This window comes from Salvelinus namaycush, chromosome 15, assembly GCF_016432855.1.
Source record: "Salvelinus namaycush isolate Seneca chromosome 15, SaNama_1.0, whole genome shotgun sequence".
In the NCBI taxonomy this organism is placed as follows: domain Eukaryota; kingdom Metazoa; phylum Chordata; class Actinopteri; order Salmoniformes; family Salmonidae; genus Salvelinus; species Salvelinus namaycush.
Window position 1 is genome coordinate 37,905,961 of NC_052321.1, and position 17,167 is coordinate 37,923,127.

Here is a 17,167-nt window from a genome sequence, read left to right on the forward strand (position 1 = left end):
CAACAAAGTAGCTGATGCTCTGTGTTCTCTCGACATTCTATAGAATGCTGCCTGAGACTGTAGTCTAAGCATGTCTTCTTAATCTGTTGTGACACAGCTCAGCTCCAATACGACTTTTTGGAGGAGAAGAGACATTGGACAGCCGTGCCTGGCTCACCGATCCAGGAAATCACACTCGTTATATTTTTTTGTAGTTTTACTTCAGTGCCTTATCTCAAACAGGATGCATGTTTTGAAATATTTTTATTCTGAACAGGCTTCCTTTTCACTCTGTCAATTACATTATGATTGTGGAGCAACTACAATGTTGATCCATCCTCAGTTTTCTATCACAGCCATTAAACTCAGTAACTGTTTTAAAGTCACCATTGGCCTCATGGTGAAATCCCTGAGCGGGTTCCTTCCTCTCCGACAACCAAGTTAGGAAGGACTCCTGTATCTTTGTAGTGACTGGGTGTATCGATACACCATTCAAAAAGTAATTAATAACTTCACCGTGCTCAAAGGGATATTCAATGTCTGCTATTTTATTTTTACCCATCTACCAATAGGTGCCCTTCTTTGCGAGGCATTGCAAAACCTCCCTGGTCTTTGTGGTTGTATCTGTTTGAAATTCACTGCTCGACTGAGGGACCTTACAGATAATTGTATGTGTGGGCTACAGAGACGAGGTAGTCCTTCAAAAATAATGTTAAACGCTATTATTGCACACAGAGTGAGTCCATGCTACTTATGTGACTTGTTAAGCACTTTTTTACTCCTGAACTTATTTAGGCTTGCCATAACAAAAGGGGTTGAATACTTATTGACTTAAGACATTTCAGTTTATCATTTGTAATTCATTTGTATACATTTCAAAAACAAATGCTGGGTTATTGTGTGTAGGCCAGTGACAAAAAAACTCTACATGTATTCCATTTTAAATTCAGGCTGTAACATCAAAATGTGGAAAAAGTCTGAAGGCATTGTATTTCTCTATGGAGGCAGAGTCCTTCACAATGGAAGCCATTAGTTCCACCCACAGTAAAATACTGTTAGGTAACATTGACAGCTGTCAGAGTCTGAAGGGTATGAGCTTATTACCCCGGCCAGGGCAATAACGTTTTACCTTAGGACTTAAATGAAATGCACTCGGACAACGGACGGTTGCTTTAGCAGGTGTCGGTCAGACCTATAGGACCAAGATAATTTCTGAGTAAATATATTTTCTAAATATATGCATATTTAAGTCCTCTGACAGCCTGTCACAGACCTCAAACAAGTGAGAGTCATCCTGACTGAAAGAATGAGCAGAATTGATGGTCGACAGCACCATCAAAGAAATTGGCCATACTATTCATCACAGCAAGCCCAGAGGGAAGAGTGTGTAATTGTATGTGACAGTCTCTGAACAAATCCTTATAGTAATCAACATCATGAATGACAAATAGGAGCCTACCTTATAGGTGCATGGCGACTCATTGAGGTTGACGCCATCTTTCACAAGTTTATCCCTGATCAAGACCTTCAGTTTGGGATTGGTCACCAACTCTTTACAATCATCAGTTAAACTTAGATTGTGGTTTGTTGGAGAAGATGATTGTTGGTGACCTCCATTTCCAACTTCCTCTTGATTGGATTCTGTCCATGACCTTGACCACTGGAAATCATTCTCGCCATCTGTGATGAGCGTGGTGCTGGTGCCCAACAAGGGGCTAAGGGGAGAGGGGTTCAGAGGCTCGAGGGTGAAGTAAAGACCGGGAGCTTTTTTCTTGTCCTCCTCTCTTAACTTCTTCACCGCGTTGAGTACTTTTTGTCGGTGGTGTTGCGAGTGTACCCCTATGGCGTCAAGATCGGGGTCCCCAATTTGTTTACAAACTTCCAGATCATCGTATCCATTGTCCACAAACGCCTCCAAGTATTGAGGCAGCTGAATAGTCTGTAGCCACTCGTAGACAAGGCTTGGGCCGGTGCGCATCATTTTGATATCCGATATGATGAGCAATGTATGCCATGCATATGCTGTTAGAAATAGTATTATCTCCAAAACGTAAACTTCAGGGGCGCGCGGTATCCTTGAGACATTACATATGCCGCGGCCGCTGTGTCATCGCCATCAGTGGTCCAACGTTCCAGGCTCATGCAAAGATGATAACACTTATGAAAGATCCAAGGAATCAAGTCAACTAGTGTTACAATAATGACCGAGACGTGTGCATTCACGATTCAGAATAGACACATTTTTGCCTAAATGTTTCATAGGCCTACATGTTGTGCAGGTTCCAAAAATCCAACCAAGCAGGTGCATGTGGTTATCAATTAATCCAAGCAGGCGAGAACGAGAAAGCGTGGCATGATATCCAAGCAAACACAATGGGTTTCAAAGGACAAATAAAGGAATTGTGCAAACGCCTACACAGGCTGAATTTCAGTCGGTTTCTATTCCTCAACCTTGTGTTCGTTTCTTTGCATCAGTTTCCAATGGCAGTCGCGACATAGTTATACTTCAGGAGGATCCGAGACGGTAACCTAAATGTGAGCTAAAAAGGTTTTAATTTATCACTGCTTCTTATCAACAGATACCAATACATTTGTTGTAGCACATGGCTCAATGCATCCTCTCTCCCGATTGAACTTTCTCTTCGGTCAAGTATGCTTTCGACTCCAAAGTTCCATTCAATCAAAACGCATTCGCTTTGCGCCTGCCTGTGTTGTTTTATGACCAGTGAGAATTATCTGTACTCTAGCGGCCCCTGTCCGACACACACCGTTGACTGATTGAATATAAGTAAATCATAGCCTAGCAGTATTGTATGCAAGTTGGGATCAATTACACAAAATTAAGGCAATAATTGTCGAGTGAGGTAAATCAGTAGGCTACAAATATATATTTTTTTATAAGTTGTACCACGCCTGATTTATGATTCCTGCCAAGAGACGTTTTATCTTCCCATAACTTTTAATGAGCATACGGGTGCAGGCATTCGCTCCAGCCCTGCTCTGATGACACACCTGATTGAAACCATCAACTTATAATTTGTTTTGATTTACTTGACCCACCAATTAATTATAGCCTTCATGTTATTTAACATTTGATTCCAGCTTGCATAAATATTTGGCATTTATTTTCAATCAGTTATTAACAGCCATAAAGACAACTTGAGACAAATGGGTTCATAGGATTTGTTTTCCATTTATTTTTCAATTACACAATAATACACTACATGGCCAAATGTGTGTGGCTCATCAAACATCTCATTCCAAAATAATGGGCATTAATATAGAGTTGGTTCCCCTTTGCTGCTGTAACAGCCTATACTCTTCTGGGAAGAATTTCCACTATATGTTTAAACTTTGCTGGGGGACTTGCTTCCATTCAGCCACAAGAGCATTAATGAGGTCGGGCAATGATTTTGGGTGAATAGGCCTGGATTGCAGTCGGCGTTCCAAGTCATCCCGAAGGTTTTCGATGGGGTTGAGGTCAGGGCTCTGAGCAGGCCAGTCAAGTTCTTCCACACAGATCTCGACAAACCATTTCTGTATGGACCTCGCTTTGTGCACGGGGGTATTGTCATGTTGAAACAGGAAAGGGTCTTCCCCAAACTATTACCACAATGTTGGAAGCACAGAAACATCTAGAATGTCATTGTATGCTGTAGCATTAAGATTTCCCTTCACTGGAACTAAGGGGCTTAGCCCAAACCATGATAAACAGCCCCAGACCATTAATCCTCCTCCACCAAACTTTACAGTTGGGACTATGCATTGGGGAAGGTAGCGTTCTCCTGGCATCCGCCAAACCCAGATTCATCCGTCGGACTGCCAGATGTTGGAAGGGTGATCCATCACTCCAGAGAAAGTGTTTCCACTGCTCCAGACTCCAATGGCGGTGAGCTTTACATCGCTCCAGCCGACACTTGGCATTGCGCATGGTGATCTTAGGCTTGTGTGCAGCTGCTTGGCCATGGAAACCCATTTCATGAAGCTACTGACGAACAGTTCTTGTGTTGATGTGTCTTCCGGAGGCAGTTTGGAACTTGGTAGTGAGTGTTGCAACCGAGGACAGATTATTTTTACGAGCTTCAGCATTCGGCGGTCCCGTTCTGTGAGCTTGTGTGGTCTACCACTTTGCGTCTGAGCCGTTGTTGCTCATAGACGTTTCCACTTCACAATAACAGCACTTACAGTTGCCCAGGGCATCTCTAGCAGTGCAGAAATTTGACAAACTGACTTGTTGGAAAGGTGGCATCCTATGACAGTGCCACGTTGAAAGTCACAGAGCTCTTCAGTACGGGCCATTCTACTGCCAATGTTTGTCTTTGGAGATTGCATGTCTCGGTGGCTGAAATTTGAAGGGGTGTCCACATACACTACATGGCCAAAAATATCTATATAGCTACATACTTCCTACACCATTTGTGGCAGCAGATGAATTCAGACTCAGACATCCATCCATGTGAAATTGCAGCTTTATAAAACTGTACAATAAATTGTAACTACACAGCTATTTTATCCCATACGAGTATGGCGGTTGGTTGGTTGAGAAACCTTTTGGCCTCTCCTGGTTGCAGTTTGTGTACAGTATTGTTTCAGTTGCAATAGATCTGTTAGGTAAGAAAAGGGAGTATGGGGAACACAGGAAAACAAAATCATGGATCTCATCAAATAAATATGATTATTGCTATCTGGAATCATTGGGACATCCCTACCCTAAACCCTAACCCCTACCATTTTAAAATGTCAACTTCAAATGGGGTAGGGATGTCCCAAGGATCACAGATATCAAGGAGCAAATAAATATAGTCTTTCACACTCCAGAGGAAAAACAAACATTTACCACACTCAACTCAACTGATGGATATTTCTGATAAGAAACTTCATGAATTTGTGGTCAATCAAGATAGGTTGCAATAGACCGTAGATCGAATACATGGTTCTTTCAAGTCTGTAAACATTAAAAGTTCATGCATCCTCCTAAGTGCAAGAGAACAAGGACCTCAAATATATTGTGACCTGACTGAATGGCTTTTAGTGGATTAAAATATACTGGGAACCCATCCAGAGAAATCACCCTCAGACAATCTTCCAAAAACTGGATCTATCGGATTCTGAGATGCACACATTTAATAGATCAACAGAAATGTTTATTTTCATGTTTGAATATTGGGCAATATGTACAACCATTGTTTGAGAAAAATGTGTCGTCTTAAAATGCACCATTCTATTCTTCTTAAATTATATTAAAAGTATTAATATGGAATATTGAAATTAAAATAATATTTTTTCAAATATATAAATCTATTAGAACATCATTAACTGGCAATGAAAACAAATCCGAAAGTGAAGCAAGTCTGTATATTACTTGGAAATGACACGGTTAACGTTTCCATCATGTTTTGGTCCCTCAGAGAAATAAACAAGAAAAAGGAAAAATATAAACAAAACAAACAAACAAGTGGTTCAAGGTACGAAACAGTGCAAAACCACACAACAGCTCTTTACAATATATGTAGCTCAGTAGTACGAGAAATAACACATCCGGTCAAATGAAAATCTACTTTTCCTGGGTCTTCTGCACACAGGTACATGATGTAATGTGGCAAGTTACAAGGTTAGGGAGTGACAAGCATGGAGAAGCTGCTCCACCATTTTCCAAACAGTATGGTCTATAGAGTTAACACATCCAGACAGACTGTTGGAGTTTGGACAAACAAGACAACAGTGTATAATTAAGCAACTCTTTGGCGTCAGAAAATAAGATGGCTGCTGACCTGTCTCCTCTGAGTCCCAAATGGCACCCTTTTCCCTATGTAGTGCACTACTTTTGAATAGGGTGCCATTTGGGACAGACACTGTGTCATTTTCCCCGAACCAACACTATCAGATGTGTCTCCAGTTGTCTTGTCGCACTACTCATTTATTTACAGCTTTTGGCTGGGGTGAAAACAATCTGTAGTCTTTTATTTGGAAAATCATTTGGAAAATAAAGAACATAAGATAAACGCGTCTACCTCAACTCAAATGGCAGCATCTCCTTGCACGGGGCTAAAAAAAATTCGCGCTGAAAAACACCATTATGGAAAAATATATACTGTAAGTATAAATATGTGCCCATACACATATCTGAATATATGTACGTTCACAAACACAGATATACACATACATAGGTAGAGGTTAGCATATACGCGTCATGATAAGCAAAGGCGGAAGAGAGTTGTCTGTAAGATAGCGGTTGATTCAGAGAATAATGACCAATGAATGTTTGACCACACATCAAGTGGTACTTGGTCACTTCTTCAACTGACGCTACGAATACAAAGACAGCTATCTTATATCTGTATCCTTGGGATGGAACAGACATGCTTTCTTTTCTAAACATGAAAAACTATTTAAAATGAATAAGCCATGAGTGGAATGAATCAAATTGTCAGATTTAGAATCAGTATCTCAAAGGATTGTGAGACGACTCAGAGAGTAATCCAACCTGTATACAGTACTGCAATATCACCACATTGTTTAGTATGCTGAGGAAGAGTTGTAGGCCTTTAGTTTTCCCCTAGGTACAGACTTAGGATCAGCTAGAACCCCTCCCCCAATCCTAACCATTAGTGAGGAAAATGCTAAACTGACCCAAGATCAGCATCTAGGTGCAACTTCACCCTATTCCGTTGTACATTACTCTCAACTCTATCTCTCAGCCAATCAAAAGCCCAGAACATTAACCTCGACTCTGTCTCAGCCAATCATGAGTCCAGAACAAAAATACAAAGCTGGCACTGACATCATTCTATGGCCATACCTCTATTAGTATGATATAACTATATACAGCATCAGCTGCAAAGTGTTTTCAACATACTAATCCTTCCCGTTTTGGTCATATTAATGTCGACTTAATTTTGTCTAGTGGGTTCAGTAAGAGCCTGTAATATTTTCACTAGGCACACGCAACAGCTGATAACTTACTCTCCATGATAACCAGTTCAACTTTTACCTTTCAGCAAACAAACATGGGAACTGTATAGTATTACTTCCTGCTTCAAAACAAATCTGATTGGAAAACTAACCCGTGATAATAACGTATAACCAGGCCTACTGTAAGTAGGAGAAAAGATAAGTTATAATGATGGTGTGATAAGAACTCATGGTAAATAAATTGGTCAATAAACTCATGGTTAATTAAGTGCTTGGATGGACTCCTGAAAAACAAAAACGGTCTCAAATAAAGATGACAAATGAAGACTTGCATGAAAGACGACACAAATCAGTAGAAAAAAAGGACTTTAGACAAAACACAGAGGGGGTGAATCAATCACTGATTCATCCTTTCATAACCATTGCTATAGATATTGAGACTTCAAGAGCAGAGAGCTGGCTCCACTGACTGTGGTTTCCATGGAGCTTCCTCCACACACAGGAGACTCCCCTTAGAGGTCCATCGCGATTGGTTGACACTGAAGAGCAGGCATCACCTCACCTGGACACTGCACAGGTAATCACAGGCAACCTAACGGTGCTCATTTTGAGTAGAATTATCTTACCTCATGGACAACAAAGCAGCTGAGAACATGACTGATAAAACACAGGAGCAGCCCCCATACATTTAGTCTCCTCTCCTCTGGTGTGTTAAGGAAATGAACATAATCTCTTTCAGATGACATAGAAAGAAACATTCAGAATAACTTTCCTCCTCTGTTCCTTCTAAGTCTGTCAGTCTGTCTGTTAGTCTACTCCTCCTCATTGGTAACCAGGTGACTGAGGTAATGCAGAGTGTTTTATTGTGCTGCTAGGAGGAAGGCATCAGTCTGTTAGATAACACTTCCTCCTGCAGAGAGATGAAGAAGAGGAGCTGCATCTCCTGTAGATGAAGTGGTGCGAGCAGACAACTGAGTCCCACTCTCTCCTCTCGCTGCAATCAGAGCTGATACCACTTCTTATCTTTGTACTTCAGCTTCATCTGAGAGAAAAAAGAAGAGGATGAGAGAGTACGAGACTCATAAAATAAAAGGTAAAAAAAAAATATATATATATATATATATATACTGGTCAAAAAAATAAAGGGAACACTAAAATAACACATCCTAGATCTGAATGAATGAAATATTCTTATTAAATACTTTTTCTTTACATAGTTGAATGTGCTGACAACAAAATCACACCAAAATTATCAATGGAAATCAAATTTATCAACCCATGGAGGTCTGGATTTGGAGTCACACTCAAAATTAAAGTGGAAAACCACACTACAGGCTGATCCAACTTTGATGTAATGTCCTTAAAACAAGTCAAAATGAGGCTCAGTAGTGTGTGTGGCCTCCACGTGCCTGTATGACCTCCCTACAACGCCTGGGCATGCTCCTGATGAGGTGGGATCTCCCAGACCTCCCAGACCTGGACTAAAGCATCCGCCAACTCCTGGACAGTCTGTGGTGCAACGTGGCGTTGGTGGATGGAGCGAGACATGATGTCCCAGATGTGCTCAATTGGATTCAGGTCTGGGGAACGGGCGGGCCAGTCCATAGCATCAATGCCTTCCTCTTGCAAGAACTGCTGATACACTACAGCCACATGAGGTCTAGCATTGTCTTGCATTAGGAGGAACCCAGGGCCAACCGCACCAGCATATGGTCTCACAAGGGGTCTGAGGATCTCATCTCGGTACCTAATGGCAGTCAGGCTACCTCTGGCGAGCACATGGAGGGCTGTGCGGCCCCCCAAAGAAATGCCACCCCACACCATGACTGACCCACCGCCAAACCGGTCATGCTGGAGGATGTTGCAGGCAGCAGAACGTTCTCCACGGCGTCTCCAGACTCTGTCACGTCTGTCACATGTGCTCAGTGTGAACCTGCTTTCATCTGTGAAGAGCACAGGGCGCCAGTGGCGAATTTGCCAATCTTGGTGTTCTCTGGCAAATGCCAAACGTCCTGCACGGTGTTGGGCTGTAAGCACAACCCCCACCTGTGGACGTCGGGCCCTCATACCACCCTCATGGAGTCTGTTTCTGACCGTTTGAGCAGACACATGCACATTTGTGGCCTGCTGGAGGTCATTTTGCAGGGCTCTGGCAGTGCTCCTCCTGCTCCTCCTTGCACAAAGGTGGAGGTAGCGGTCCTGCTGCTAGGTTGTTGCCCTCCTACGGCCTCCTCCACGTCTCCTGATGTACTGGCCTGTCTCCTGGTAGCGCCTCCATGCTCTGGACACTACGCTGACAGACACAGCAAACCTTCTTGCCACAGCTCACATTGATGTGCCATCCTGGATGAGCTGCACTACCTGAGCCACTTGTGTGGGTTGTAGACTCAGTCTCATGCTACCACTAGAGTGAAAGCACCGCCGGCATTCAAAAGTGACCAAAACATCAGCCAGGAAGCATAGGAACTGAGAAGTGGTCTGTGGTCACCACCTGCAGAACCACTCCTTTATAGGGGGTGTCTTGCTAATTGCCTATAATTTCCACCTGTTGTCTATTCCATTTGCACAACAGCATGTGACATTTATTGTCAATCAGTGTTGCTTCCTAAGTGGACAGTTTGATTTCACAGAAGTGTGATTGACTTGGAGTTACATTGTGTTGTTTAAGTGTTCCCTTTATTTTTTTGAGCAGTGTATTTATATATATATTGACAACACTGTCACAGAAGGCAGGCTTCTAATCAAACCTGGGTTCAGGTAGTATTCATTTTCTTTCAAATACTTTAGCTGAGCTTCATTGTTCTCGAAAGTGAAAACCCTGTCCATCCTGCACTCCAGGCAGAATCAATCAAAACGCTCAAAGTATTTGAAAGAGAACAAATACTAGCTGGCACCAGGTTTGCACCTCACAGATGACCAGGTGGATATTCCCTACATCGTGAGCGTGTTTAGAGAAGGAGTCCGCGCTGGACATCATGGCTGCGGTTCTGTCCTCCAGCTCTCCCAGTTTCTGCCCCCTCTCGTCCAGGGCTATCCGGGCACGGGCCAGGTCCCCCACCACCCCAGAGGCTGCTCCCTTCATACCCTCCATGCCCTGGGGCCCAGGAATGTGCTGTGCCAGGCTACGAGACGCCTTACCCGCCGCCGTCTCACCAACTGTCGAGGAGAAAAGGAGAGAAAACAAGGTGTGCCAACAAAACAGGCTTCATCATTGCAATGCCATTAGCTCTATGTCCAATAAGAATGTGCCATTAATAAACACATGCCAAACATATTGTATGGCATAATCTATGTCCAAATCAATCCGATGTGCCCTCAAAATGCTCTAGAATGTCAGTCACAGTTAAATGAGAAGCCAGTTTTATATTGACGGTGAGGTGTACTGTGGGGATGATACTTACACAGGTCTTCTCTATCCAGGGACTGAGCTCCTCCCCCAAACAAGCCCTTGAAGAAACCTCTGTTAGGAGCCTCAGGTGTCTCTATCGGTGTAAACAACTCTCCCATCATTTCCTAGAGAAGATGCCGATGTAACAGTACGTGTCAAAGAGAACCTCAGTATTTATCATACCCACAAACACAAAACGTGATATCTCTCCGTCACTCACACGTACCTGTAGATTGTCGCAGGTCTCCTGGCTGTATGTGATTCTCTGTATCTCGGTGGGGGAGGTGAGGTACATGGCCTGGCCCAGGTTGGAGAAGCAGAAGGTCCGGGCTATCCTCATGTCTGTCAGGGGAAGGTAGTTCACATCCAGGAGTGGTCTGAGACTGGGTAGACTGGAAGGGAGAGAAGGAGCGAGAAAGACAGGGAGAAAGGCAAAGATTGAGCAAGAGACACAAACAGTATGAATGCACTGAAGTAGGCATTGTAGTATACAACATCTGCCACAATCAGCACCAGAGGTCTGTGTTACAGTAAGAGTACCTCAGAGTACATACAGCACCACAGACTGGGCCTTTAAGAGTACCTCAGAGCCATGATGTGTCCATTAGCACAGAAGCAGGCGAGGCAGAGTCCTGCAGCCATCTGCACCACGTCAGCTCTCAGCACAAAGGAGCTCTCTGTGATGTTGTGTTTGAAGAAGCAGGACTGGGAGGGCAGGCCCACCACCTTGGCCTGTTTCTCTGAGCACACCACAGCGTACTGGCTGTCCTGACCCTCCTGGGTGGGGGGTGGAGAGGCCGGCCTGCGCCGCCTCGCCTTCTCCTTCTCCTCGTCCGGAGGGTTGGGCTCTGACCACGGCTCGTAGGAAGGGGGGAGGACCGCCCCAAGGGAGTCAAGGAAAGCCATGGTCAGGATACCTCCTTTAAGTCTGACCAGAGTACCTGGGATAGAGAGGCAAGTTATATATTTCCATTCATAATGCATTACAAGCACATTTATAATGCTTTATGAGCTATGCTGCACCATAGTCTGATCAGAGTACCTGGAAAATAGAGACAGGTTAGACCTCTGAGGAAGTTTCTCACTCCCTCCTTCTCTAATGCAAACAAACAAATGCAAAAGATATATTACAGTATATTCGGAAAGTACGGTATTCAGACCCCTTGACTTTTTACACATTTTGTTACGTTACAGCCTTATTCTAAAACGTATTACATTTTTCTCCGCTCAATCTACACACACAATATCCCATAATGACAAAGCAAAAACGGGTTTTTATAAATTCATAAAAAAATATATTTAACATTTAAATAAGTATTCAGACCCTTTACTTTACTTTGTTGAAGCACCGTTGGGAGCGATTACAGCCTCGAGTCTTCTTGAGTATGACGCTACAAGCATGGCACACCTGTATTTGGGGAGTTTCTCTCAGTCTTCCCTGCAGATCCTCTCAAGCTCTGTCAGGTTGGATGGGGAGCGTCGCTACACAGCTATTTTCAGGTCTCTCCAGAGATGTTCGATCGGGTTCAAGTCCGGGCTCTGGCTGGGCTACTCAAGCACATTCAGAGACTTGTCCTGAAGCCACTCCTGCATTGTCTTGGCTGTGTGCTGTTGGAAGGTGAACCGTCGCCCCAGTCTGAGATCCTGAACGCTCTGGAGCAGGTTTTCATCAAGGATCTCTCTGCACTCTGCTCCGTTCATCTTTCCCTCGATCCTGAGTAGTCTCCCAGTCCCTGCCGCTGAAAAACATCCCCACAGCATGATGCTGCCACCACCATGCTTCACCGTAGGGATGGTGCCAGGTTTCCTCCAGACATGATGCTTGGATTCAGGCCAAAGATTTCATTCTTGGTTTCATCAGACCAGAGAATCTTGTTTCTCATGGTCTGAGAGTCCTTTAGGTGCCTTTAGTCAAACTCCAAGCGGGCTGGCCACTCTACCATAAAAGCCTGATTGAGGAACACAGAGGAACTCTGGAGCTCTGTCAGAGTGACCATCAGGTTCTTGGTCACCTTCCTGACCAAGGCCCTACTCCCTCGATTGCTCAGTTTGGCCAGGCGGCCAGCTCTAGGAAGAGTCTTGGTGATTCCAAACTTCTTCCATTTAAGAATGACGGAGGCCACTGTGTTCTTGGGGCCCTTCAACGCTGCAGACATTTTTTGGTACCCTTCCCCAGATCTGTGCCTCGACACAATCCTGTCTCGGAGTTCTACGAACAATTCCTTCGTCCTCATGGCTTGGGTTTTGCTCTGACATGCACTGTCAACTGTGGGACCTTACATAGACAGGTGTGTGCCTTTCCAAATCATGTCCAATCAATTGAATTTACCACAGGTGGACTCCAATCAAAGTTGTAGAAACATCTCAAGTATGATCAATGGAAACAGGATGCACCTGTGCTCAGTTTCTAGTCTCATAGCAAGGAGTATGAATATTTACGTAAATAAGGTATGTTTTTATATTTAATACATTTGCAAACATTTCTAAAAACCTTTTTTCGCTTTTGTCATTATGGGTATTGTGTGTAGATTGATGAGGAAAATGTTTTATTTAATCCATTTTAGAATAAGGCTGTAATGTAACAAAATGTAGAAGGGGTCTGAATACTTTCCAAATGCACTGTATATATTTGTGCTAATATATAGTTTGCTGACAATCTGCAGTAACCTTGTACACCACTAATTGGCCCCAAACCACAGTATGGGAACCACTGCTTTAATGCAAAGAAACATTTGTGGCCGCTAGCTATTCCTTCCGGTTACATCCAGATTCGGCCACCACAATGACGGTGGTGGTAATGCTTCTGCCACAGAGATGGTTCAGTGAACCGGCTCGTGTGACTAACTAACCTTCTCCGAGAACTGAAAAGTTGGACTGGCTCCCTGAGTAGCATTCATTGTCTTGTCATTAAAACGTAACGTGGCTGCCCTATAGGCCATGGTCAAAAGTAGTGCACTACATGGAATAGGGTGAAAACACACTGACCACAAGATGATACTCTGACAGGTTGCTGAAGCCTCAGGTCCCCTGTGGGTGGCAGGCTTAGAGCCAGACCCAGAACAGTGCCCTGGGTAGTGCCCACCCACAGGCTGGGGCTGCCACTGCTGTCTGTCTTCCTGGGGAAACTCTCACTGAAGTGGAAGGAGGAGATGGCCTCGCGGGACTCCCGCTCTATACTGGTCACACTGGAGCTCCTCGAGCGGCTGAACAAACTGTCCTTGGCATCTGGATGGTGGCCCACAGAGGACAAATAGAGAGAGAGAGAGGGGAAGCGAGGGATAATATGAAAGTGGATACTTTGATTTAGTAGGAATAGGAAAATAGGAGTGGTTATTAACCCAGGGACAGAGGTACATCCAAGCTACATCACATTTCTTCACAGTGCACACAAGGAACAGCGCATGAAACACCCACCCAACTACAGTAGCACAAAATAAAGGCAATTCCAGAGAATCCACATGGCCTTTCATCATAGAGAGATGACCGGAGATCGTGTTAATTGTGTTTTCCAAAACGACAAATATGTTAAAAACATTTTGACAAATAAGTTCAGTTCCTAATTCACCTACAGTAACACCCTGGCCATTTGCCCAAATAAAGTCTATTCTCAATGTGGAATGTCCCCCCCCCAAAAAACTACCTTATGCAGTACCACACTTGAGGAGACAAGGGGATTACTTTACTACAATATGAGTGGCAGTTTGAATAGCATGGGAAAAACATAGATGACTCATCTTTGTGTCTGTACCATGATGGTGTCTGTGAGAGCAGGGGCAGCCCCATTGAGGCCATCTCCATCTTGAAGTAGTCCATTTTCTTCTACTACTTCCAGGAGTTGGTAAACAAACTGGCTGTCTGGCTAAAAGGTGGTATACTGTGCCACCTGGAGTGTGTTGTTTAAACAGATATGAAGCCAAGGTTGGTGATTTACTGCCACGTGCTGGTTATAGAATGTTTGCTCACGAGTATAATGGCTCATCCCGTCTGGTGACCCGGATGGAATTATGTGATCCTTCCTTAACCCATAGGAAGTCTCACCCAGTTGACTGCTTCAAAATGGTGAAAGCCCTCAATGGCAATGTCCATGTGTAACAGTATAACTTTAAACCGTCCCCTCGCCCCGACACGGGCGCGAACCAGGGACCTTCTGCACATATCAACAACAGTCACCCACGAAGCGTCGTTACCCATCGCTCCACAAAAGCCGCGGCCCTTGCAGAGCAAGGGGCAACATTACTTCTAGGTTTCAGAGCAAGTGACGTAACTGATTGAAACGCTAGTAGCGCGTACCCGCTAACTAGCTAGCCATTTCACATCCGTTACACATGCAAAAACAGGTTATTTCCAAGTAGTGATCACTATCCATCTCTGTGTCAAACACATTGCTGCATTCAACACACGTGTTTCAGAGAAGTAAACAAGAAAAGAAGGATTTTCAACACAATGCAGACAGTAACTGAAGAACGTCCTCAAAAACAAAACAAGGGAACCAACAAGCCAGTCAGTGAGAGAGTTAGTATTAAAGTTCAAAGTTCAGAACCAGCTAACAGTAGACCTTAGCAGAAGTGGTGGGGGTTAGTACCAGTACCAGTTATCCCACTGCAGCCCAAGTCAATGGCACCCTATTCCCTATACAGTGCACTACGTTTGACCTGAGCCCTATGTGGGCCCTGGTCAAAAGTAGTGCACTATATAGGGAATAGGGTGCCATTTCAGATGCAGACCACATGCCTGGTCCACTCACTGAGGTAAGGGACTGAGAGAGTCCTTTGTTGGGAGAGAGACTTCCTGGGCTCCTTGCCCTCCTTCACACAAAAAAAGCGCTTCTTATACGGGAGAGAGTGCTGGCGTCGTACCCTCTTCTCTGCTCACAGAGAGGACGAGGGCAAACAGAGAGTACGTGTCTCAGTTTACCAGATTACAATATAACAGCATTTGAATTTTGCACATTAGTGTCTTTCTTACAGGTTAGGCTAAGCTTAGCCTGGTGGAACCAGCCTGATCGTGCGACAGCACACAACTCTGTTGAAATGGTAAACGCAGCCGTCAGGCTGGTTCCACCAGGCTAGGGCTACACTCTCACAAAACAACATTTATGAACATTGAAAATGTAAGGAACGTTTGGGGTACTTAAGAAGTGGGAATGGAACAGCACCTGAAAAGTAGAAGAGCTACTAGGGAATGTAAACAACACAAAGTTATAAGGGCTTACCCAGGTCTGTCTTTTGCTCTGTAGGTGAGCAAATTTTCCTTGACATCTTGGCTGCAAAAAAAAAAAAAAGTATAAATAAAATAAAACATACCCTCTTTACAAACGAATAAAACATTTTTAACTGGCCATATAAAATGACGCTTGTTTTGATCGCTCTTGGCAAATTTGTCATCCGCCATTCATTGGCGAAAAGCATGAGAGGAGAATGTAGAATTAGCAATGATCCTCAGAGGCAGCTGGTTATTGAGTGCATCATGCCGAACAGCCAGGCTATGAGGAGAAGTACCCTCTCTCACAGTCAACGCGAGCCTAGCATTATTACACACACACAGCCTGTAACGTCAAAAAAAGCAAGAGGTAGACAAGAAAAAGAGATTGAATTCTGGTTATTGTTACAATGGAAGACTGGAAAGGAGAGAGAGGAAAAATCATTCAAGGGAATAATCAAGTACCAAGGTCCTGTAATATAAATATTTATATATTTTTGTCAAACCAAAACTTCAGTTATTCTATTGATGAACATTCCCAATACCTCAAATTAGTTAGAAATTAGTAAGAGATTACAGAATTACTATACGTTTGAACCAGCGAAAAATTGCAACGCTTTTAGATTTGAGTGATTTTGTAAAGTTTTTGTGATCTTTATTTCACATTCTATCCTCTTTAGAGAGAACATGTGCTACAATGATTTTACTCCAGTGCAAAAAGCATAGTACATTTCATCCTTAGAGAGAAATGTGGAGGCCCCTCTATCTGTCATGCACTTGACAAAGTGCAGCGGATCACTTCGATAGATCAACCCGCAGATTGAGTGCATGTATCTTCATCATCATCATCATCATCATCATCATCATCATCAGCACGTTGGATTAAGGCACAGCCTTGGTTAGAAGCCCAGTGAAGTTGGTAAGAGAGAAAGCAGTAGAGTTTATAAACACAGGGATCATACACTACCAAAGTCATTGGCAACCGTCTTGGAAAACCGCCTGCTTTTGGACTTCACTGCAAATGTGTTTTAAAAAGACAAAAGGCAAATGTAAAATCGCCGATGGCCAGAACATACGGGAAGAATGAAGCTCAGTAGATGTTGTTGATTCATCAATGTAATACAGTACCCTTCTGTATGAACCTTTCCTGTTTGTGTTCATCGTCTGAATTGGTGGGTGACGTAGAGCCTACTGTATACGGCGACAACAACACTTCAGTGGACATCAACCCTTTTAACACTTTCGACCTTTACTGAGTCGAAACCCAAAAGCAGCTAGTAAATAGACATGTCAAACATGTGTAATTTGTACTTCTTCAAGTAAAAGGTAGATTGCGTTTTGTATTATACAGTAATTGAGAATGACATTTTACCTGACGTTGGTGATTTGTTGCTTTTCTCTTCCAAAGCGTTGTTTCCATTGTTGTTATCACTGAGAGCTGTGGAGAACAGACATGTCTTAGACCAACAGAGCTGTGGAGAACAGACATGTCTTAGACCAACGTGTTGTTATCACAGAGCTGTGGAGAACAGACATGTCTTAGACCAACGTGTTGTTATCACTGAGAGCTGTGGAGAACAGACATGTCTTAGACCAACGTGTTGTTATCACAGAGCTGTGGAGAACAGACATGTCTTAGACCAACGTGTTGTTATCACTGAGAGCTGTGGAGAACAGACATGTCTTAGA

General features: G+C 43.6%; 1 protein-coding gene across 6 annotated transcripts in view; it reads right to left on the reverse strand.

The window, feature by feature from the left end:
• Window positions 1-5,320: 5,320 nt before the first annotated feature.
• LOC120060503 (syntaxin-binding protein 5-like) overlaps window positions 5,321-17,167 on the reverse strand; it is a 46,565-nt gene continuing 34,718 nt past the window's right edge. The window contains exons 19-28 of one of the 6 annotated variants that reach the window (XM_039009860.1): window positions 16,851-16,916; window positions 16,607-16,669; window positions 16,446-16,493; window positions 15,492-15,542; window positions 13,265-13,504; window positions 10,863-11,220; window positions 10,506-10,671; window positions 10,293-10,404; window positions 9,827-10,047; window positions 5,321-7,933 (exon numbers count right to left, since the gene is read on the reverse strand). In XM_039009860.1, the coding sequence (XP_038865788.1) occupies window positions 7,892-7,933; window positions 9,827-10,047; window positions 10,293-10,404; window positions 10,506-10,671; window positions 10,863-11,220; window positions 13,265-13,504; window positions 15,492-15,542; window positions 16,446-16,493; window positions 16,607-16,669; window positions 16,851-16,916 (1,367 nt within the window). In that variant the 3' untranslated portion in view covers window positions 5,321-7,891. Of the gene's footprint in view, window positions 7,934-9,553; window positions 10,048-10,292; window positions 10,405-10,505; window positions 10,672-10,862; window positions 11,221-13,264; window positions 13,505-15,491; window positions 15,543-16,445; window positions 16,494-16,606; window positions 16,670-16,850; window positions 16,917-17,167 lie in introns of those variants that run through there. The other 5 variants (XM_039009859.1, XM_039009864.1, XM_039009861.1 and 2 more) reach the window with 5 other exon arrangements.